At 42.2% G+C, this 22,864-nt stretch overlaps 1 protein-coding gene, 1 non-coding gene and 1 pseudogene across 2 annotated transcripts; 2 read left to right on the top strand and 1 right to left on the bottom strand.

Annotated features, from left to right (window-relative positions):
* The first annotated feature begins 6,228 nt into the window (after positions 1-6,228).
* BTN1A1 (butyrophilin subfamily 1 member A1) lies at positions 6,229-11,640 on the top strand. The gene is made up of 7 exons (XM_037844739.1): positions 6,229-6,307; positions 6,556-6,903; positions 8,651-8,932; positions 9,766-9,915; positions 10,414-10,434; positions 10,522-10,548; positions 10,967-11,640. The coding sequence occupies exons 1-7, from the start codon at positions 6,229-6,231 to the stop codon at positions 11,638-11,640; spliced, it is 1,581 nt and encodes a 526-aa protein (XP_037700667.1).
* A 6,830-nt stretch (positions 11,641-18,470) lies between these two features.
* Positions 18,471-18,553, top strand: TRNAL-CAG. The gene has a single exon. It is a non-coding gene; the product is annotated as a tRNA-Leu (tRNA).
* Positions 18,554-21,922: 3,369 nt separating this feature from the next.
* On the bottom strand, positions 21,923-22,572 carry LOC119540804 (annotated as a pseudogene).
* Positions 22,573-22,864: the final 292 nt, after the last annotated feature.

The raw sequence follows: 22,864 nt of genomic DNA, 5'->3' as shown, positions 1-22,864 counted from the left end.
CATTCCAGGCATGCAAGGATGGTTCAACATAAGAAAAACAATCAATGTATTACAACACATTAAAAACTCGAAAGGGAAAAATCAATTGATCATCTCAATAGATGCTGAAAAAGCATTTGACAAAATCCAACATCCCTTTTTGATAAAAACACTTCAAAAGGTAGGAATTGAAGGAAACTTCCTCAACATGATAAAGAGCATATATGAAAAACCCACAGCCAGCATAGTACTCAATGGTGAGAGACTGAAAGCCTTCCCTCTAAGATCAGGAACAAGACAAGGATGCCCGCTGTCACCACTGTTATTCAACATTGTGCTGGAAGTGCTAGCCAGGGCAATCCGGCAAGACAAAGAAATAAAAGGCATCCAAATTGGAAAAGAAGAAGTAAAACTGTCATTGTTTGCAGATGATATGATCTTATATCTAGAAAACCCTGAGAAATCAACGATACACCTACTAGAGCTAATAAACAAATTTAGCAAAGTAGCGGGATACAAGATTAATGCACATAAGTCAGTAATGTTTCTATATGCTAGAAATGAACAAACTGAAGAGACACTCAAGAAAAAGATACCATTTTCAATAGCAACTAAAAAAATCAAGTACCTAGGAATAAACTTAACCAAAGATGTAAAAGACCTATACAAAGAAAACTACATAACTCTACTAAAAGAAATAGAAGGGGACCTTAAAAGATGGAAAAATATTCCATGTTCATGGATAGGAAGGCTAAATGTCATTAAGATGTCAATTCTACCCAAACTCATCTACAGATTCAATGCAATCCCAATCAAAATTCCAACAACCTACTTTGCAGACTTGGAAAAGCTAGTTATCAAATTTATTTGGAAAGGGAAGATGCCTCGAATTGCTAAAGACACTCTAAAAAAGAAAAACGAAGTGGGAGGACTTACACTCCCTGACTTTGAAGCTTATTATAAAGCCACAGTTGCCAAAACAGCATGGTACTGGCACAAAGATAGACATATAGATCAATGGAATCGAATTGAGAATTCAGAGATAGACCCTCAGATCTATGGCCGACTGATCTTTGATAAGGCCCCCAAAGTCACCGAACTGAGCCATAATGGTCTTTTCAACAAATGGGGCTGGGAGAGTTGGATATCCATATCCAAAAGAATGAAAGAGAACCCCTACCTCACCCCCTACACAAAAATTAACTCAAAATGGACCAAAGATCTCAATATAAAAGAAAGTACCATAAAACTCCTAGAAGATAATGTAGGAAAACATCTTCAAGACCTTGTATTAGGAGGCCACTTCCTAGACTTTACACCCAAAGCACAAGCAACAAAAGAGAAAATAGATAAATGGGAACTCCTCAAGCTTAGAAGTTTCTGCACCTCAAAGGAATTTCTCAAAAAGGTAAAGAGGCAGCCAACTCAATGGGAAAAAATTTTTGGAAACCATGTATCTGACAAAAGACTGATATCTTGCATATACAAAGAAATCCTACAACTCAATGACAATAGTACAGACAGCCCAATTAGAAAATGGGCAAAAGATATGAAAAGACAGTTCTCTGAAGAGGAAATACAAATGGCCAAGAAACACATGAAAAAATGTTCAGCTTCACTAGCTATTAGAGAGATGCAAATTAAGACCACAATGAGATACCATCTAACACCGGTTAGAATGGCTGCCATTAAACAAACAGGAAACTACAAATGCTGGAGGGGATGTGGAGAAATTGGAACTCTTATTCATTGTTGGTGGGACTGTATAATGGTTCAGCCACTCTGGAAGTCAGTCTGGCAGTTCCTTAGAAAACTAGATATAGAGCTACCATTCGATCCAGCGATTGCACTTCTCGGTATATACCCGGAAGATCGGAAAGCAGTGACACGAACAGATATCTGCACGCCAATGTTCATAGCAGCATTATTCACAATTGCCAAGAGATGGAAACAACCCAAATGTCCTTCAACAGATGAGTGGATAAATAAAATGTGGTATATACACACGATGGAATACTACGTGGCAGTAAGAAGGAACGATCTGGTGAAACATATGACAACATGGATGAACCTTGAAGACATAATGCTGAGTGAAATAAGCCAGGCACAAAAAGAGAAATATTATATGCTACCACTAATGTGAACTTTGAAAAATGTAAAACAAATGGTTTATAATGTAGAATGTAGGGGAACTAGCAGTAGAGAGCAATTAAGGAAGGGGGAACAATAATCCAAGAAGAACAGATAAGCTATTTAACGTTCTGGGGATGCCCAGAAATGACTATGGTCTGTTAATTTCTGATGGATGTAGTAGGAACAAGTTCACTGAAATGTTGCTATATTATGTAACTTAATTGGGGTAAAGTAGGAACATGTTGGAAGTTAAGCAGTTATCTTAGGTTAGTTGTCTTTTTCTTACTCCCTTGCTATGGTCTCTTTGAAATGTTCTTTTATTGTATGTTTGTTTTCTTTTTAACTTTTTTTTTCATACAGTTGATTTGAAAAAAGAAGGGAAAGTTAAAAAAAAGAAAAAAGACAAACAAGGAAAAAAAAAAAAAAGATGTAGTGCCCCCTTGAGGAGCCTGTGGAGAATGCAGGGGTATTCGCCTACCCCACCTCCATGGTTGCTAACATGACCACAGACATAGGGGACTGGTGGTTTGATGGGTTGAGCCCTCTACCATAAGTTTTACCCTTGGGAAGACGGTTGCTGCAAAGGAGAGGCTAGGCCTCCCTGTATTTGTGCCTAAGAGTCTCCTCCTGAATGCCTCTTTGTTGCTCAGATGTGGCCCTCTCTCTCTGGCTAAGCCAACTTGAAAGGTGAAATCACTGCCCTCCCCCCTACGTGGGATCAGACACCCAGGGAAGTGAATCTCCCTGGCAACGTGGAATATGACTCCCGGGGAGGAATGTAGACCCGGCATCGTGGGATGGAGAACATCTTCTTGACCAAAAGGGGGATGTGAAAGGAAATGAAATAAGCTTCAGTGGCAGAGAGATTCCAAAACGAGCCGAGAGATCACTCTGGTGGGCACTCTTACGCACACTTTAGACAACCTTTTTTAGGTTCTAAAGAATTGGGGTAGCTGGTGGTGGATACCTGAAACTATTAAACTACAACCCAGAACCCATGAATCTCGAAGACAGTTGTAAAAAAATGTAGCTTATGAGGGGTGACAGTGGGATTGGGAATGCCATAAGGACCAAACTCCACTTTGTCTAGTTTATGGATGGATGTGTAGAAAAGTAGGGGAAGCAAACAAACAGACAAAGGTACCTAGTGTTCTTTTTTACTTCAATTGCTCTTTTTCACTTTAATTATTATTCTTGTTATTTTTGTGTGTGTGCTAATGAAGGTGTCAGGGATTGATTTAGGTGATGAATGTACAACTATGTAATGGTACTGTAAACAATCGAAAGTACAATTTGTTTTGTATGACTGCGTGGTATGTGAATATATCTCAATAAAATGATGATTAAAAAAAAAAAATTTATTGTTGAGGTAAAATGCTTTAATTTACTTTAAATTTGTAAATAAGACCCAAGACTTGAAAGGTATTTCTCATATGAGTTGGGCAGCACTGCAAGGTTCTGTCCTAAAACCCCTGTGTTTAGGGCGTTTGGATGGGATCACACTGAACTGCAATAAATGAAGGAAGGAAAAGCTCAATGAGAAGTGAGCCTGTGTCTGCTTTCTACTGAAAGAGGGTGCAGAAGGTGTGGCTTTTGAGTGAAGAACAGGAGTTTGTCATGCACATATAAGGGGCAGAATGTTCTAGGAAGGGTGGAGACAAGTGCTACTATCTGGAAACCTGAAAGGGTATTGCAGGTTTTTCCAAATTCTGCTGGTGGGTGAGTAGGGCATTAGAAAGGAGGGAGAAGTGGCTGAGAGAAAGGCAGCAGTGGAATTGCCAGATCCTACAGCATCCTGCTGATCAGAATAAGGTAGCTGAACTTGGTGCTGGAGTCACTGGGGAGACATGGAGGAATTTTTAAGCAAAAAGCAACATGATCAGATTTGCATTTGGGAAAAATCACTCTCCTGGCAGTCTAGTGCGTCAACTGGAGCAGTTGTCTTTTGTTTGTCTTAATCACAATCCAAATTAAAAGGCAAATGACAAACTGGTGGGGAAGGACATTTGCCACAAATATAATCAAACATTGGGCTCTTTAATCTGTAAAAAGTTTGTACAAATTGGTAAGAAACAGCACCAGGAACAGTCTAGAGAAAAATGGTCAAGCGGCCTGAAAAGTTCAGTTCCAGAATATATTAAAAGCTACACATTAAGTGGCTAAGAAACACATGAAAAATGTTCAACCCTCACTGTCATGTAAATGTATAGTAAAATAATAACTTGATAAATTTCCATGCATCCCATTAGCGAAGAAGAGAAATAATAACCCTCAGTGCCAGTAGGGATTAGGTGACAAAGTCCCTTTTGTTGATGGTGTGACAGGTACAATATTTCAGGAAGGGCCTTTGGCAGTATGCTTACACCCTTTTGCCCTGATGAATATATTTCCAGGAGTTTATCAGGAAGTTATCAAAGATGTGAACAAAGACATGTATACAGTACATTATTTATAATAGGATAGAAAGTGCCCCACAATCTTGAAATGGTCACATGAAGTACAACAATCTACAATGTGATACTGTGTAGCTATTAACTGACGCAAAAAGTCTTATCAATTCTGTTTTTATAATGTATATAAGCAAAGAATAAAGACTAGAAGGAAACATACCAAAATGTGAATAAAGATTATCATTCATTTGTGGCATTTTGGGTGATTTCTATTTTGTTTTTATGTTTTTCTGTATTTTTCTATTTTTTTTCACAACAAGAAGAGGTTTTACCCCAAATAAATAATCACAGGCCTCATGAACTGCTTTGCAAAAGGTAACCTTGGCAGGGAGGCAGCTTTGAGGCCCAGAAAATGAAATCCTGCCTCGTGGGCTGGCGCACTCCAGCCCACCTTTCAGGCTGCCTCCAGAGGAGTAGTGCCAACAGATGCAGCAGCTTTAGTGGGCACAGTGATGAAGAAGAGGGCTGCCAGTGGTGAGGTGGAGGCTACTGCTCCCTTGGCCCTGCCCTTTCATTTTTCAACCCACAGAAATAATAATAAAATAGCAGCTTACCCTCTACTGAGCCCCTACTAAGTGCTATGCTTGAGCTCATTAAATCCAACCAACACCTCTGCAAGGAAGGTATTATTAACAAAATTCCCATTTTAGAGGGACTGTTGAGGCTTGGAGAAGTGAATTAACTGGTCCAAAGCCTGATATCTCATTTTAATATTTCATTGGCCCACTTCTTTTTCACTCTATCCCCTTTTATTTAGTCCAGCTCATTGATGTATATATAGCCTGATCTTTGAGCTGAAGACCACAAATCCACAGACTCTTCACCTCTCTGGAAAAAAAATTTGTTGTTTCCAAATGAATACACCAGACTATCTGGGGGCAGGCTTCCCTGAGAGCACTTCCTGGTTCCTCCTCCTGCCGGCCTTTAACTTTTGTCCCTGGGGCCACAACCACCTTTCTCATTTGTTAGCAGAGGCTCAGTGGTGGCTTTTCCTCCACAGTCATTGAGGTCAGTATCTGCGATTACTCGATTATTCATCCCCCTGAGAATGAGGGGCCAGCAGGTCATTCTTCTCTCCCTCCATCTCCTTCCTCCTCAGTCCTAAGTCCTCTACTCTTCAAGCCCTTTAGCAACCCTTCAGCAACCCTTCAGAATTTCCATCTCCTCCCAGCTTTGCCTCTTTTCTCCTCCAGTTCATTTCCTTGGTCTCTATCTCTGTCTCCAGCCTCTTACCTTTATTTTCATTGCTAAAAGCAAATACCAAAGTATTATATTTGAAAGAAGGCTATTTTTAGTGCAATGACTCCAAAATTTGTTCATTTATTTATACTAAACCTGATAATGTATACTATGCCTCACAACACCCTTCTCCAAAGTCTCTTTTGGGGCTTTAGGTCCCATTTTGTTGTTTTATGGATGCTCGACTAAACTGAGAGTGGTGGGTGGGTGCTGATGGCAGTCAACTGAGAAACTGCACTACGGACTAGGGACGAGAGCAGGCTCCAAAAGCAAATGACCAGAACACTTCACGTTGGAAAAGACCCTTAGAAGGATTGTGCAGAACAGAAGGTCTACACAGCCCACGGTGACTTCCTATCCATCTGTCTCCTAGGCTGCGGTTTTTGAAAGACTCACACCAGTATATGCTGCCACAGAGAGGGCAGAGATGGCAGTTTTGGCAAACTTCTACCTGCCCAGATATCTGCTCGCCCTCATTCTCCTCCAGCTGCCGAAACTGGATTCAGGTACATCTCCCTTCTGGCTCTCTCTCATTCGTTCCCTCTCTCTTGCTGGGTAGAAATGTCTCAATAAAAATTCAGTAAATACAATCCTGGGTGAATCTCCCCAGCTACCTTCCCTGGGGTCCAGATGGAGGAGGAGGCCCTTGGAGGGGTACGAGTAGGCGTGAGGACATTCCCTCTTCCGGAGTCTGGTCTGTGCCAGTCCTTGCCTTCCATCTCCACATGCTGTCCGACCCTCCTCGTTTTTGCAGCTCACTTTGACGTGATTGGACCCCCAGAGCCCATTCTGGCCAGGGTGGGTGAAGACGCGGAGCTGCCCTGTCACCTCTCCCCAAACATGAGCGCAGCGCACATGGAGCTGCGGTGGTTCCGGAATAAGGTCTCCCAGGCGGTGTTGGTGCACCGGGAGGGGCGAGAGCAGGATGCAGAGCAAATACCGCAGTACCGAGGGAGAGCGACGCTGGTGAAGGGCGACATCACCGTGGGGCGCGTCGCTGTGCGGATACACAGCGTCCGGGCCTCTGATGACGGGGAGTACAGGTGCTTTTTCAAGGATGACCAAAGCTACGAAGAGTCCATCGTGCGGCTGAAGGTGGCTGGTGAGTAGACAGGTTTTGACTTTCTCTGGTGACTCCTATGACTCTATATATTTTCCTATAGAGTTACTTTGGAAAACATTCATTCTCGAAATCCCTTTTTAAATTGGAGGGGGTTGGGGGCCTAGAGTGGAAGATGAGTGGGAAGAAGGTTTGAGTTGAGAATGGGGAGAACAAACTATCTTTCTCTTAGAGCTTTATTTCACTGATCTCCTGCCTTCCCCCCTCAATCATAGGATAAGCATTTCCCCATGTTATGAATTAAATAAGTGTAAGATGAAATGACTGTTCAGCCTTCTTTAAATGAGTAGACAATAATTTACTTGGTCAAGTCTCAGGGTTGAACATTTAAGTTGTGTCTCTTTTTCATGATGGCAGTGAGCACTCTGGTTGTATATAGTCCCTAAGGACTGATTTCCCAAGGTCATAGGGCATGGCAGTTTGTTAACATTCTTCTTCCACCTAGAAAAGCTTTTGCTTTTGTTTCCTTTTTTTTTTGCTTCAAGCCAAAAGTCAGGGTGAACAATAAAGAAAGTGGTAGGCATTCAAGAGGAAACGATGCATTGAGGTCTGACTTTCCCACTTATCTAGTAAATGGCATCAAGCAAATCTCTTTCTAAGCCATTTTTATTGTACAACTGGGAAGCACCTATCTGGAAGGATTTTGCAAGAATGAAACAAAATTAGACAGAACACAAGAAACTGTCTTGTCAATTCTAAGAGTATTATATACTTATAAGAGTTTATTTCTGTGCTTTAGACTGTTCTAAAATACATAATATATAAATACACTGCCATTTTATCATTCAAATTCAAATAATGATAAAATTTGGGTGAAATCTGGATCCCTATGAAAAAGAATCTTAAAGGTTGATTATAGAAATCTAAAGATTTGACAGTGTAAAACTGTGATTTTTTACCCTTTATGAGAAACAGTCACCTTTGATAATCTGTTGCAAGTGACAGCCCCTTTCATAAAAAAAAAAAAAAATACACATTCTCACATATACACACAAACTTGGAGTATGGATTTAAACCGTTGGTTGTGGACATGTGTTTAAGGACTCTTCTCTGCAGCTTGGTGTTTTTCTGTACTCTGTGGAGTTGTAAGAAAAGAATTAGGCAGGACAGGAAAAGAAGCCTTTATGACATTATTATATGAGGGAAGTTGAGGCTGAAACCATTTAAGAAAATTCCTTAACAGGTAAAGGAAACAAATTGTCAACCGGGATTTCAGTGCAAAGAACCTCTCATTCCTCTTCTTCTCAAGGATACTCCTTTCTCTGTAAATCCTTAAACATCCAATCCTAGTTCTCCTCCTCTCCAAAGCCTTCTCTTAATACTTCAAACCACAGATCTTCATTCTGACTGCTGGCACTCCCAACCTAGACCACTTACTCGCCTCTAAGACATTGTCTTGCATTTCTCTTGGCTGGACAAGCATCCCTCATGCCTGTCCATCAAATTCCTGCTTACATTTCAAAGGACCTCGAATGCCTGTCCTTTCCGTAGGGGTATGGCCAGTGGCTACACCCGAACACAACATCCCTCTCTGATAAGGTATATGAAATCCGTTTAATTGATACTTCAGTTTCCTTGTGTAATGAAATACAGAGATGACTTCTTCCCATTCCCAGTTCCCTTATGCTAGTCTCCCCTCCCTGCCCCTCTTCAAACTATGGAGCCCTTGTTTATAAGGCTTCCAGAAGGATTTCCACTGACGAATTAAAGCCAACTTCTCTCTCCCTAGCTCTGGGCTCTGATCCTCATATCCATATGGAAGTTCAAGAGAATGGAGAGATCTGGCTGGAGTGCACCTCAGTTGGATGGTACCCAGAGCCCCAGGTGCAGTGGAGAACTCCCAAGGGAGAGAAATTTCCACCCACGTCAGAGTCCAATAATCCTGATGAAGAAGGCCTGTTCACTGTGGCAGCTTCGATGAGCATCAGAGGCATCTCCCTGGAGAATGTTTCCTGCTGCATCCAGAACCTCCTTCTTGGCCAGGAGAAGGAAGTAGGGATTTCCATACCAGGTCAGCAGAATCAATGCTTTGTTGTGTTGACACACCTTCAGGACCAAACCACCTGGGATACCTTCCCAGTCATGATCTCATGCAATGAGTAGTACACTTCCCTACTTCAGCTCCTGCCCGCTGACTTGAGGGATCCCCAGCAAATTCGTTAAAAGAATAAAGATTCTGAAGTCACAAACTCTATCTAGATCTCATAGAAACTCCAGATTTTCTATCTTAGGAGATATATCTTAAGTAGAGAAGTCTTGTCTGTGGGGGCCTTCCTGATCCAGAGCCTTTTATTCTTCAGTAGGCTATTTTTCATATTTTACTATTTCCACCCTTGTCCTCTTTGTCCCTCCCCAGCCCATGCTAGAGCTCTTTCCAGGTTCCTGAGGTCCTCAGGAAAGCAGACCCTCTCATTTATTCTCCAGACACTACCTCTGGGTCAGGCAAGGACCATTCCTTATTCTTTGGTCATTATCTCAGGTACATTCTGTTCCACATAGAGGTGCCATTTCCCCTTCCTTATTTATCTCCCTCATCCCCTTGGCTCCCATCCTGCGCTGACTGTTAAGGAGGAATTTTCATGATAACGTGAACTGGTCTATTATATTCTATATTCCACAGATTCTGTTCCATAATAATTCTTGTTAGTCTTCATTCCTCTTTTTCTGTGCTCTCTCATACATGGGTCAAAATTTTTATAAAAAGCATTGGAGCCACTATGTTTTCCATTGGAGGGGTGGGATGGGGGTGCAGGTCACTCCTTCTTCCAAACCCTCCTTGGAATCTGGAAGCTGGACTTGCCCAGAGTTTCTCAACAAATGTCCTTTCCGGGGGTTTCGTTTTAGCTCCCTTCTTTCCAAGGCTGACTCCCTGGATGGTGGCTGTGGCTGTCATTTTGATGTTCCTAGGACTTCTCACTATTGGTTCCATATTTTTCATTTGGAGACTATACAAGGAAAGATCCAGAGAGAGAAAGGATGAATTCAGCCCTAAAGGTAAATCATAGATTCCTAGGCTCTTTGTCAGGAGTGCTTCAGAGGGGATTATATCCAAATCCTTTAGGATTACTTCCAACTGGAAGATATTTTGTTCTAGAATTCTCAAATTTGGAAGGGATCATAAAGATTCTGAAGTCACAAACACCCAAAATGAAGACTGAAGTGGGGACTGGGGGCACAGGAAGAGTCAGAACCAGTTCTAATCGAGATCTTAGACCTGATATTTACTCACTACTTACCCTCAGAACTTGTTCCCACTTTTAATTCAATTTCCCAGTAATGAACTCTTATTAAAGATCTGATCCCAAGCCAATAGGAACTTCCTGCATATTTCTTAGAAAACAAAACAAAGCAAAATCCTTGTTCTTGATTTATTGATAATGTTTCAGTAATCGGGTATTCATTAATGAAACAGTTCATCCTTTGTGTATTTCCCACACCAGTCCACTACAGAAAGCCATTTAGGCCATTTAGGTATTTCTGTTTGTTTTCCAGAGAGACTCCTGGAAGAGCCTGGTAAGTTCTGTCTGATTGTTTCATCCACAAGGTTTTCCCTCTCATGTTATATAAACTGTCAATGATTATCTCTCTCTTTTTTTGCAGAATGGAAAACGGCTAAATTGCATGCAGGTTAGTAGCTTTGAACTTCTCAAGGGTGCTGAGATTCTATTTCCCAGGGATTCAAAGTCCTATTATACCTGGAAATGAAAATACTAACACCATTTTAGTGATGAGGACACACAGGGAAGAAGTGATGACAAATGGCCTCAATACTACCCTTGAGAGACATAAAGCGCCCTTGAAAGAGGCCAGGACATTAGCCCCTTTGCAAGTGTTCCATTATGCACTGGAGACTGTCAGCTCTGATCTCACCCTGTGGCTGCTGATGAGAGCAGGACTCTGGGAGCAATGAAGACACTGAGTAGGCCAAACAGCTCCCCTGGATCCTGTCAACTCCAAAAATTGAGGCTATTTCTTTGGAAAAAGAATTGATCCTGTAACCTCTAACATTCACTGATGCTCAGACCCTCTCTCTCTCTCTCTCCAGTTGATGTGACTCTGGACCCAGACACAGCCCACCCCCACCTTTTTCTGTATGAGGATTCAAAATCTGTTCGACTGGAGGATTCACGGCAGAAACTGCCTGAAAATCCAGAGAGATTTGACTCTTGGCCCTGTGTTTTGGGCCGTGAGGCCTTCACCTCGGGGAAACATTACTGGGAGGTGGAGGTGGGAGACAGGGCTGACTGGGCAATTGGGGTGTGTAGGGAGAATGTGATGAAGAAAGGATTTGACCCCATGACTCCTGACAATGGGTTCTGGGCTGTGGAGTTGTATGGAAATGGATACTGGGCACTTACCCCACTCCGGACCCCACTCTCATTGGAAGGATCCCCCTGCCGGGTTGGGATTTTCCTGGACTATGAATCAGGAGACATTTCCTTCTACAACATGACTGATGGATCTCATATCTATACTTTCCCCAAGATCTCTTTCTCTGGCCCTCTCCGGCCTTTCTTCTGTCTATGGTCTTGTGGTAAAAAGCCCCTGACCATCTGCCCAATTGCTGGTGGGCCTGAAGGGGTGACAGTAGTTGCTGATGCCCAGAACCTTTCTAAGGACATACCACTGTCCCCCATCGGGGAGGACCCTGCTTCTGGGCATACAGACACCCTCCATTCTAAACTAATCCCTACTCAACCCAGCCAAGGGGCATCTTAGAGAATATCCCAGCTCAGTTGCTTTCCTTTGCTCTATCCTCTATCCTACATCACCCTTGAAGCTTCAGCTGCCCCCTTCACCCAGCTGTTTCCTTCTGTTAGGTATAGATAAATTAGTTTTGGGAAGGTTGTGCTGCTGCTAGAGAGAGTGGGGTGTAGGACCTTCCTAATCTATTTCCGTATCATTATTTGGGGGGTGGGGAAATGACTTTTAAATGACTTTCCATGGTCTCCAATCCCTTGAGGCCTGATCCTATAGGAAGGGACAGGTACAAACTCAAAGGACAGCTCAGGAATTGAGATGGTTTAGGTTGGCATGAGATTATGGCAGAAACATTTTGGTGTCCAAAATAGGGGCAGGTGGAAGAACAGGCTTTAGACAAGCAGAAAACCTAAAGGGTGCTGGAAAGGAAGGTCCCAGGCTAATATTCCATAAAGGAACTTGGAGAGAACCATGATGGTGATGAACTCAGGCCAATGATAAATCCTGGCCTGCCCTTGAGTTTCTAGGTTCTACATCTCAAATTTTCCACACCATGTCCTTACAGAGACAGGCTCTGCTTCTGTGAGATCTGAGCTGTTGGCAAGAGGGGGTGAAGAGGAGCTGGGATGAGCAGGTCTGTAATGGTGGACAGAAGGTGTGACAGAGAATCTTGGACAAAACTCAAAGGCTGTCTATATAGCCATGCTTCGGGCTCTGTTCCTCTCTCTGCATCCTCCTGTTTCTCTCTTGTCTGGGTGTCCAGCCAACCTCACTTCATTGACTCCAAAAGTTCCAGTTCTCCTCTTCCTTTTGATTTAACACCTCTCCATATCAAAGGCATTTCCAGGGATCATTCTTCAGTGCGGTCGCAGTTGACTCGTCTGGGGGAGGGTGGCGGCCGGTTGCTAAATCCTAGGCTCTCAGGATTGCTCCGAGGGTACCGGCGGCGGGGGCTCTTTCCCGGAGGCGAGGGCGAGGCGGGGGACTTGGCCAGGTCCCCGGCGGGAGGCGTGCAAGTATGGAGGGCGGCGAGAAAGGAACAGGCGGGACACGGTTCTTTTAGGGTGAAGAAACCAAGAGAGAGAGAGTTTATTAGGGGAGAGTACAAGCTTATATCGGGCGGTTTAGAGGGCGGGGTAGCTGTAGAGGTTAAAGGCTTGGATTGGTTCTGAGAGGGCGCGGAGGTTGATTGAAAAGGGGCGAGAGTTGCTCCCGTAACGGTGTCTGGCAGCAATGTATGCGCACCGGTGGTGATGGGAGTTGCGCTGGCAACGGGGAGTGTCCGGGCAAGATAAGGGGGTGGGGAAAAGGCGGTTCCCTCCGGCAAGCCTCCCCTAACAGTGGTATATTTTGGGTGAGGAAATGGGGCCTGCCTCCGGCCTCACTTTCCCAGGCCCGGGGGGCTGTAGAGGGCGCTGTCGCCCGTGCCCACTACCCTCCCCAGGGGTGGATCTGGTCCCCCAGCCCAGGCCCGCCAAGTTGAAGCACGTAATCAGTGTCCCGCACTTCAGTAACAACAAAAATTTATCAGCCACTGTCTCAGCCTCCTCCCCCTTAGTCCTAATCCTAACATCCAAACTCCTCCAACACACCTGCAATTAGTTTCAACTGCCATCCATTGCCATACCATCATACCACTGTTCACCCTTTCTGCACCCAGCATTTCTATGTGCTGCTTCTCTGCAGAGTCCTCTGAATGCTGTGTAATTGTGCTCAGAACAGCTGGATTGATTGCATCTGTTTATATTTTCCCCTGGGCATTTTTCTATATACATATGGCCTGTCTTACCAATGGACTGCAATTTTATCCAGGCTCATACCTTCCATTTCCATGGTATTATTCCAGTTTCCAGAATAGATATTGCCCATGGTCTTTGTCTAATAAATAAGTCGGTCTGATTGCTGAAAGCAGGCTCTGTAATGTCCTTTCTTCATCCCAACAAGTGGAACTGAAACAAAAATAGGAAAGAAACCTGTGCACATAGTAAAGCAGCTGGCAAAAGCAGTGCTAGTCACTCTGGTCCAAGACCCAGCCCCAAGCCTGATGGCAATGGGCTCACCAGGGCAGGCAAGCATAGGGGACTAAAGCACCATGAGAGCCCAACTACTCACAAAAAGGCCACAAGTGCCAATTGCTAATCCCAGCCTCTGTTTGGGTGGTGACTCCATTTCTGCTACCAGGAAGTTAAATGGCCCTGGTGTTGATAAGTGAAGCTACCCCTTCAAATTAATAGTACTTTTTCCAGTAGGAGGAAATGTTTGGAGGAAAGATAAAGCTTTAATGGTAATAGTGCCACATGATTTAAAAAAGTTTTAAAAAGTTGGATGCTCTTGGAAAACACTGATCCAGAAGAGAGGCACCTTGTATTCCTGCCTGAAGGTGCAAGCCTTCAGCTGATAAATTATCAAAATCAGAACTTTTTCTTATCAAACCACAAGATCTCCAAATTCCAAATTATGTTCATACTAAAATATTATATCCATTATTTCCCAATATTATATTTTCATGATTAAGCTAAAAACCAACTTTTCTAAATTTTATGTCTCCCTACTACCCTCATAGAGGATCTTAAAAAAATTAAAACCAAACGTTGGCTCTTAGGTGGAAATTCTGAACACCAGACAGGCTTATTGTTATTGCATTCACTCTACTTGAAGCAAAACATGACAACAATACTCCATTACCCACCTTTTGTCATTGTTAGCTCCTTGGCCCCATCTCCATTTACGTTTTAATTCTGGTTCTGGTGTCCTCCTACTGATTTGGAGTCCAAGACCTACATAATAATATATTAATATAAAATAATATTCCCATGAATATATGACTAGATTGTTTAAAATTGTATATGGTACAGGCTTATAAGTCAGGAGACAGCAGAGGTTTTATTCTAGGAAGGGGTGAGGAAGAAAATGTAATCAAACTTGAGGATGAAAGAAACTGCCAATGTTTACTCCAACTCCGTTCTTTCAGAGATGAAGAAACTGTAAAGAAATGATGTGATTTGGTTAAAGGCCCATGGCGTGTGGCCAAGCCAAGACCAGGAAGCAGGTGTCCTTGCTACCTGTCCAAGACATCTTTCACTGAGAAGATCACAATTGGGTAGGAGGACAAATTAAGTTAATCCAAAGGCTGGAGCTTTAGAAAACTTTTTAGAGAAATTACCAAGGTGGAACCCATTGCTTCAGGAAATTCTAAGTCATAGGGAAAAAAAGAAGAAAAAAGCAACACAGCAGACACCTTCTACCTGCACCTGGAGAACCAGACAGAAAGGGCTCTTTCTTTCATCATTTCTCATATCCTCAGCACCCAATATCCTCCTTTCATTGCTCCTTCCTCACGCGATTCACCCCACACCACACTGTATCCCTAAGAAGAGAACACCATTTATCCCTGCTTTAAAAGTTTTGTGTTTAAATTGTACTTTCAGAAAGTCCAAACTTCTTTAAAAATACTTGGTACAACAATGTTCATAGCAGCATTATTCAGGATAGCTAAAAGGTGGAAACAACCCAACTGTCCATCAGCTGATGAATGGACAAACAATATGTGATATATACAAACAATAAATTATTATCCAGCCATAAAAAGGAATGAAGTTCTGATTCATGCTACAATATGGGTAAACCTTGAAAACATAATGCTAAGTGAATAAGCCAGATACAAAATGACAGATATTGTATGATTACAATTATATGAAATATCTAGAATAAGCAAATTCATAGAAACAGAGAGCAGACCAGAGGTCACAAGGAGCTGGGGGAAGGGGAATGGGGAGTTAGTGCTTAATGGGTACAGAGTTTCTGTTTGGGGTGATGGAAAAGTTTTGGTAAAAGATAGTGGTGATAGTGGCACAACATTGTAAATGTAATTAATCCACTGAATTGTATACTTAAAAACTGTTAAAATGGCAATTTTTGTATGATAAAATTTTAAAATAAATCAAAATGTAAATAAATCACAGTTTAAAAATAAATTCTTGGGAACCTCAGGCAGTTGCATTGCTGATTTAATGTGTAATGTGTATCCTCAAATATGTATGTGAAACCTTCCCCAGAATAGAGGGGGCTTCCATGGGAACCCCTCCCTGAGAGTAGAAAGAAAAACGGTCACAGGTTTTAATCAGCTCTGTGGCTTCCCTCCCCCTCCTTCCCCTCCTCATCTTCAAGGGAAGTGGTGACCTGGCACCGTACCAAGCTGTTGGTAGATTCTTAGGAAACATCAGTGTCCTTCCTTTTCTCGCCAGCTCTAGCCTCTTTGCATGATCCTCTCCTGAGAAAGAACTTATCTGATGACCCAAGAACCTGCCTTGAGGCTCCCTGGCGCCAGCTACCAGAACCCTGCATAATGACTGCAGGAAACGATCAGTCTCAGTAGTTCTGGCTTAATTTCCCAATCTTAATAAAAGGAAGAAATGTCTCATCTCCAATGGTTTTCCAAAGTCTCTCTTAGTCACCTGAGGCAGAGTCAGTGATACTGTAATTTCAGAAGCACTTGAAAGGCCATTCTCCCAACACTGCAAAAAAACTAACTAAAGTATTTGCTAATGCTTGATTTTCCTTTTAAGCCAGAAACAAAAGCCTTTCACCCAACAACTAAAGATCAGACTAGAAATGCACATGCTGCTAAAACAATAATAGCTGACTTCATTTTGTGCTGCATAATGCCAGCTTTGGTAATCACATGTTTGGAAGTGCCTGCCTTTGTTCAGCCGAGACCCTGTGTGGTAAGGAGCCCAGACATCATACAACTTCCTTCTTTCCTAATCAACAGCAGCTCTTCCATGCCATCTTTCTACACATCTCAATTAATCTGTCTCTTCTTCCAGGCAGCACTCACATCTCACCTCTCCAGCTCTCAGCAGTCCCTGACAGCCCACTCCCAACCACATACACATTTACACTTGCCTCTCGTTTTATTATGTTAACATGGAAACACCTTATTTTCCTGAATACACATGAAAGTTTATTTTAAAAAGTATAAATGATCCCAAATTTCATTGCCCAGATAAAATCAATGCCAATATTTGGGTTTATCCTCCCCTTAAAAAAAAAAAAAAAAAAAAGAATTTATCCCTCTATTTGTCTATTTCAATAGATTTAAACTAATTGATTAGGAAATGGATTTCACACAAATTAAAAACTCTTTGTGGTACAGATGTAGCTGTAATGGACATAAAAAGAGGTTTAAGAAGACCACATGAATTAATGGAAGATAGACGGATACACAGTAAAATACAGAACTGTTCTCGTTTAATGCTTCCTTTTGAATTAAGGGCCCTTATTTTTATCCTGTATGGCAGAAACTGTTAGTTTTCACTCAAATATTTTCTTACCTTCTCCCTTAATGTTAGGACTCCCAAATTTTAGCTGGACACATGGCCACCCAGAATGAAGACCATATTCCCCAGTCTCCCTTGGACCTCTGTGTAGTCATATGACCACTTTTTTGGCAAATGGAATGAAAAAGGGATAGCTGGATAAACAGAAAATACTCAGTGTAATTCTTTAGCTGGAAAATGCTTAGTATAGTCTTCAATAGCCAATAGGAGAAAAAAAACTGTTTATTAAGATCACTTCATTCAAGCAGCCTTGAGTTATTCTGACCATGAAAAGCCCTTGTTAAAATAACTTGCTGTTGTTCTAATCTCAACAACAACAAAAAAACTTGCTCTCTGCTCCCAGGACCTTTCCCAGCATTGCGCACAGGAAACCACCATATGGTTTGATAAAGAACTGGCTTTTTGAAAACAAACCTGAGTGAGGGGGAGGACTTCAGGACTTCAAGATAACAAGGAGATGCTGATAGAACAGCTTTCTCTCTTCTATTTTTTCCCCCCTTTCTTTCCTCTGGCTTCTGGCCATTTCTTTGTCTGTTTGGGGTTATAAAAGCCCAACCAATTCTTCTCACGTTGAACTGGGCTTGAAAGGTTTTTCTTTCCTCCAATTCCTTGTTGATGCATCTTAAATAAACTCACCTTCTCACCAAAGAAAGAGAATTGTTTCTCTGTTTGATGCGGGATCAGGCGGGCTTGACTACCTGGGACCAGGTTTTCTACCGGTAACAAAAGCAAGTGATCGTACAACTTCCGGGTTGCATCTTTAAAGGCAGATGCCTTGCCCTTCCTTCCGTGCCCTCTGTTGCTTGGATTGAGAATGAGGAGCCCATCTTGGATATGCGGATGCGGCCAACAACCTAGGGGTGGTGCAAAGAGCTGGAAAGAGCCTTGGGTCCCTGATGATCTCACAGAACAGAGCTCCTTATCAGCGTGGACACTTCCATAAGAGAAAAATAAGTTTTTTCTACCTTGTTCAAACCACAGTTATTTTGAAACTTTCTTACACGTAATTGAAGCTCTATCCTAACTAGAACAAGTCAGAAGCTTGCCGATTTATACCCTTCCCAGTCACTACCGTTGAGCAAGGGTAACCACCAGCTGGCAGATTTTAATCAGAAGAAAGAAATGGAGGGAGGGTTAGCAATAAGCTGGAGGTCTTACCTCCTGGAATAGAGTAAATTTAAGCAAGACAATTCAATACGGGCGCGATTATTTTAATTAGAATTCTGTCGAAGCTGGGGAGAAGACACCTGGTTCTCCTCGGGTACCCTACCTATCCTGTAACGGTCCGCACTCGCTTTCCCGCCCGCGGCAGCCTTCGCTGGTTCAGAAGGAGGAGTCATCACCTCCCTAGGCAACCCCGGTCCCAGTGCACGCTTCCACTTGGGAGGCTCTTGGTGAGGGGGTGGTTTCATTGTTAAGCAAGGAATTTGCAAATTTTAAGGGAAAAAGGAATGGAATAGAGTTTAACAGACACAGAAGTGAGTTTTCGGTAGTGCTGCTGTCAACTGAGTCAGGATGGCCGAGCGGTCTAAGGCGCTGCGTTCAGGTCGCAGTCTCCCCTGGAGGCGTGGGTTCGAATCCCACTCCTGACAGAATAATCTTTTCGTGTGAGTGGGATGGTCAATGCACCCTACGTCTTCTCGAGTGTCCACCGTGGAGAGAATCAATTAAAAAAAAAAAAAAAAATATCGTATCTTCGAACGGGAACCGCTTTGCACCCAGAAGTTAAATTTGAAATTATCAAGTGAATTTAGTCTCATGTCTGTTTTCTGTCTCTATTTCTCTCTTTGTATCTAGTTGTCTCTTTTTTTTTCTCTCTTCTTCAGATACACAGTTGAGTGAATGTTACTCCTCAGTTCTTGGCCCATTTCTTTATATACTCCTTTTTAATTTCCTTTCCTCAATCTCATTCCCTCTTCTCCAACACCCATAAGAAACCATCGGAAAAGGTACCCTTTTATTTCTTTATGTTTTTGTAGAGTATCTATTATTTGTTTGCATGTCTTTTAAATTTACATAAATGGCTCTCATTATTTATCTCATTCTATTTTTACTTTATTCATTTGGCTCCAGGTTAGGAGCTTGTCTATAGTGTTATGTGCACATCTAGTCCAATTGCTTTTAGTTGCTGCATAAAGATTCCCACAGTGCGTCCTCTTTTACTTCCCCATGAATGACTCCCAGATTGGGTCCAATGCCTTGCCACTACATATAACAGTTTCCAACAATGAGCATCCCATTATAAAGCAGTGTAAGATTTTCTTTGAGACACAGAAGAAACAGAATTGCTGGTCATGGGGCCCTGCCAATATAATAATTTTGTCCTTCGGAAAAGGAGGCCCAAGGACAGCGAATTAGCCACAAGGAAGAAGCTTATGTTTAGTGACATCTCCAGAAATATGCCTTAAAATCAAGTTCGTGATGTCCAGTCAGCTCATCTTGAACATCAATAGCTATCGTTACAAACGTTAATATACAATGTTCCCATTTTGAACTCATAACTTGAGTGTTGAATGTTTTTCTTACATAATTTACTGAAAAACCCCAATGTATCAAAAACTTCAAGTGACCAGAATTTTCTTCTCACCATTATTTTTTCAAAAAGAAATTAAATTTAGCACCAGTTTACAAAAGCAGAAAATTGAACGAATCTGTTTTATGATCACTGATGTTCAAAATTGTTGTTCTCCCCTTCTCCCTCAAGTTCTTCAAAATTCCTATAATGATTCATACATACACTGAAACAAAAGTGAATTGGTATGACTCAAAAAGATTGTCATCAACACAGATAGAAATAAACAAGCAAGATTTCTCTTCATCACTAAGTTAGCCACTTATTCATTCCATTTCTGCTTGGGTCCTGGTGACATATGAAGGAAGAAATAGCAAATAGGCATGACTCCTACAGAGATAGGAGAAGCACCAGCAGATCCATCCAATGCAATTCAGGCTGCCTGGGCCCCACCCCTGTACTCTGCCACTTATGAGCTGTATTACCTTTCAGGCAAGTGACTTTGCATCACTATGCCTTAATGCCCTCCACTTTAAAATAAAGGAAAGAATCGTACCTTACCTCACAGGGATGGTATGAGGATTGCATGACTTAGTCTACATGAAGTGCTTAAAAGAGTGCCTTGAGAGTAATAAACACCTGATAAATGGTATTGTTTATTATAATTGAACATTTACTGTTTCCTATGCCCAGTGCGGAACCTTGGAGACAGCAGTGAGCAGAAGTGGTACAGTCCCTGCCCATGAGAAGGATACAGACTGGCAGCAAAAGCAGATATTTAGCAGGTAAATGAATGTTGTAATACAGGATGTAGTGAGAAGCACAGTTCCTTCCTGCTCCACTTCCCCATAGGAAAATCTTAGCAATCCATCTCGAGGTCCTATTTAATCCACCATTTGTAAATTCAAATGCCATCTGCCCTGCCTTGGTAACACATGGACTTTTTAAAAGAAAGCATGAAACATTTAACATTTTCAACTGTGGAAGTCAAGTCCATCTGTTGTCTTCATGTGGTCTTCATGCCCACAAATGAGGAGGATGCCTAAGGGCCACTGGACAAAGAGAATTTTCAATATCTGCACACTCACCTCACCTAATGCTTCCACTTACTTGAACCAGGCATCCCCCTTTCCCATCTCTAGGCCTTTATATACAATGTTCCCTTTGCCTGGAACCTCTCTTCTACTCTATCTCCCCAGCTAATTCTCTCCTGCCTGGATAAGTTCTACATCTCCTTCCTGGCTCAGCTTGGATGTCAATTCCTCTTTGAAGTCTTCCTGCACTTCCCTCCACCTCCACCAGTCTGGATTAAATGTTCAAATGTGGCCAATAGCACCCCGCACTCCCAGTGGTATTACATCCCATTCTACAATAATTGGCATTGAATTTTTTGTCTCACCCTTCCCACCAGCCTCTTTAGGACAGAGCTCATGATGCATCAGTATGGTGCCTGCCTCAACAAATAGCCAATGAAAGGATAAACAAGAATTGCAAACCACTTCCACTTTTACACATAAATCACACCCATGAATGAGATATGGAGAGTTAGGGAGACTTTTAGGTTTTGGGGAAAGATGATGAGACTCCTCACCTGGAATGTTCTGTGGCTCCAGTAGCCAGTACCAATATCTGAGTGGTACAGACCATGAGACTGATGAGGGCCACTTGGCTGGAAGCAGCCTTGTGAAAATGTTCCAGGGGCCTCACAGAGCTGGAAGGTAGAGGTTAAGGCAGTTTTGGTCACAGGGTAAAGCAGTGGTATGGTGTTAACTCTAGACCAATGACCTAGCCTGAGGGAGGTCAGCACTCTGAGTCTTGAGAAAAAGGCTTTCATGAGCTGAAGATAGACGTTCTAATCAAAAAAGAGAATCTGCGTTTCCATTGTTGCCTGATGCTTATGAAGAAATTTTGTAATTAATTTCTTTATAAAAAATTTCTTTGTAAGAAATTTTAATTAAGGGGAATTTAATTAAGTGGGAAATTAAGCACAGAGCCAGAGAAGAAAGTCTCCCTAAAAGTAGAATTCTTTCCTGAGCTATTCATAAACCTATTAGGACATTTTGCACCCTCCAGATAGGACAGGGGATCATATTTCAACCCTTGACATTTACCTAAAATAATGTTTCCTGAGGACAATATCCAGAATGGTGGAACTTCCTGCACTGGTCAGATGGGACTGGGTCTTGGGACATGCGTGAGAAAGTTGGTCATTTTTACAGCAAACTTCCATTTCCCTGCCTTGTGTGTTTTTTGTTTGTTTGTTTGTTTTGTTTTGTTTTTTTATGCATGAAATATTTATTGGTGTGTGAAGATGGTTTTGAACATTAGAAAGCTCTACACAATGACCTCATTTCGGTTAACATACAATTATTTGTCCTTTTGTATCTGGCTTACTTCACTCAACATGATGTCTTTAAGGTTCACCCATATTGTCGCATGTATCAGAACTTCATTTCTTTTTACAGTTTGATTTATTATATTCAAATTCTATGTGTAGACAATCTTCAATGCCCACTTCCATTTTAATAGAGTTGGAAGGTGGCAAGCTGGTGAACAATAAGATCATACTCTTTTACCAAGTCTGTCAGTCTTATTATTGTCACTAAGAAAATACCTCAAGGGGACATTGGCACCAATGTAAGATTCATGTGGTTTTTCAACTTGCATGAATTCAAAGTCAGAACTTCTGCTCTGAGTCAGTTCTTCAGGTAAGGCCAATTCTTCGCTAGGTTTACAAATTTATGAGTATTATTACTCTTGTCATTGAAAAGTTCAATTTGACCTAGAAATTCAATTCTAATTCCTTGCTGCTCTAGACTCTTTTCAGGTTGCTTAAAGGCTAGGTTTACCTTTCCTGAAACAGATTCTCCATCACAGAAAAGAAAGTGTTTTTCTACTTTCCTGTCTTCAGTTTTCATTTCTGCCATTTTCCTGGTGTCCCCATCATTAAGGACAACATCGATCTCACAGATGGGACCAAAAAAGCCTCCAAGAAAACTCTTGGAAGTGGAGGCAGTACAACCTCCGCAGAGGCGGGGTCCTAGTACCCAACCAGGGTCCCCAAAGCCGGAGGAGAAACGCAGGCATAGGCTCCGACATGGCCAGGAGAGCGCGCCGCTGCCCTCGGGTGCTCGGGCCTCTGGCCTTGCGTTTTTAGGCGAAGGGGTTCAACTAATAGTAAAACTCCTGACTTCTTTCCCTCTTTTCACTTTCTTGTCCTCCTCTTGGAGAGTCTGGGGAAAGGAAACTCAGTCCCTTCCTGGACATCCTCCTCAACCTCTCAGTGATAAACAATCAAACGGCTGCTTCTCCTTGACAGGCTCTTTCTGAAGTCACAATGACAAATACTTGATTTCTCTTTGATTTTCCTTTCCAAAACATCTCAGCAGAA

Source organism: Choloepus didactylus, chromosome 7, assembly GCF_015220235.1.
Source record: "Choloepus didactylus isolate mChoDid1 chromosome 7, mChoDid1.pri, whole genome shotgun sequence".
Lineage (NCBI taxonomy): Eukaryota > Metazoa > Chordata > Mammalia > Pilosa > Megalonychidae > Choloepus > Choloepus didactylus.
Note: the sequence above shows the minus strand (reverse complement) of the source record. Positions and strands in the feature narration are given on the sequence as shown.

Bases quoted from the DNA above. Each gene is read 5' to 3' on its own strand.
- BTN1A1 (XM_037844739.1), top strand. From the start codon at position 6,229: ATGGCAGTTTTGGCAAACTTCTACCTGCCCAGATATCTGCTCGCCCTC. The intron at 6,904-8,650 runs GTGAGTAGACAG...CTCTCTCCCTAG, and splicing joins CGTGCGGCTGAAGGTGGCTG to CTCTGGGCTCTGATCCTCAT. The intron at 8,933-9,765 runs GTCAGCAGAATC...GTTTCGTTTTAG, and splicing joins AGTAGGGATTTCCATACCAG to CTCCCTTCTTTCCAAGGCTG.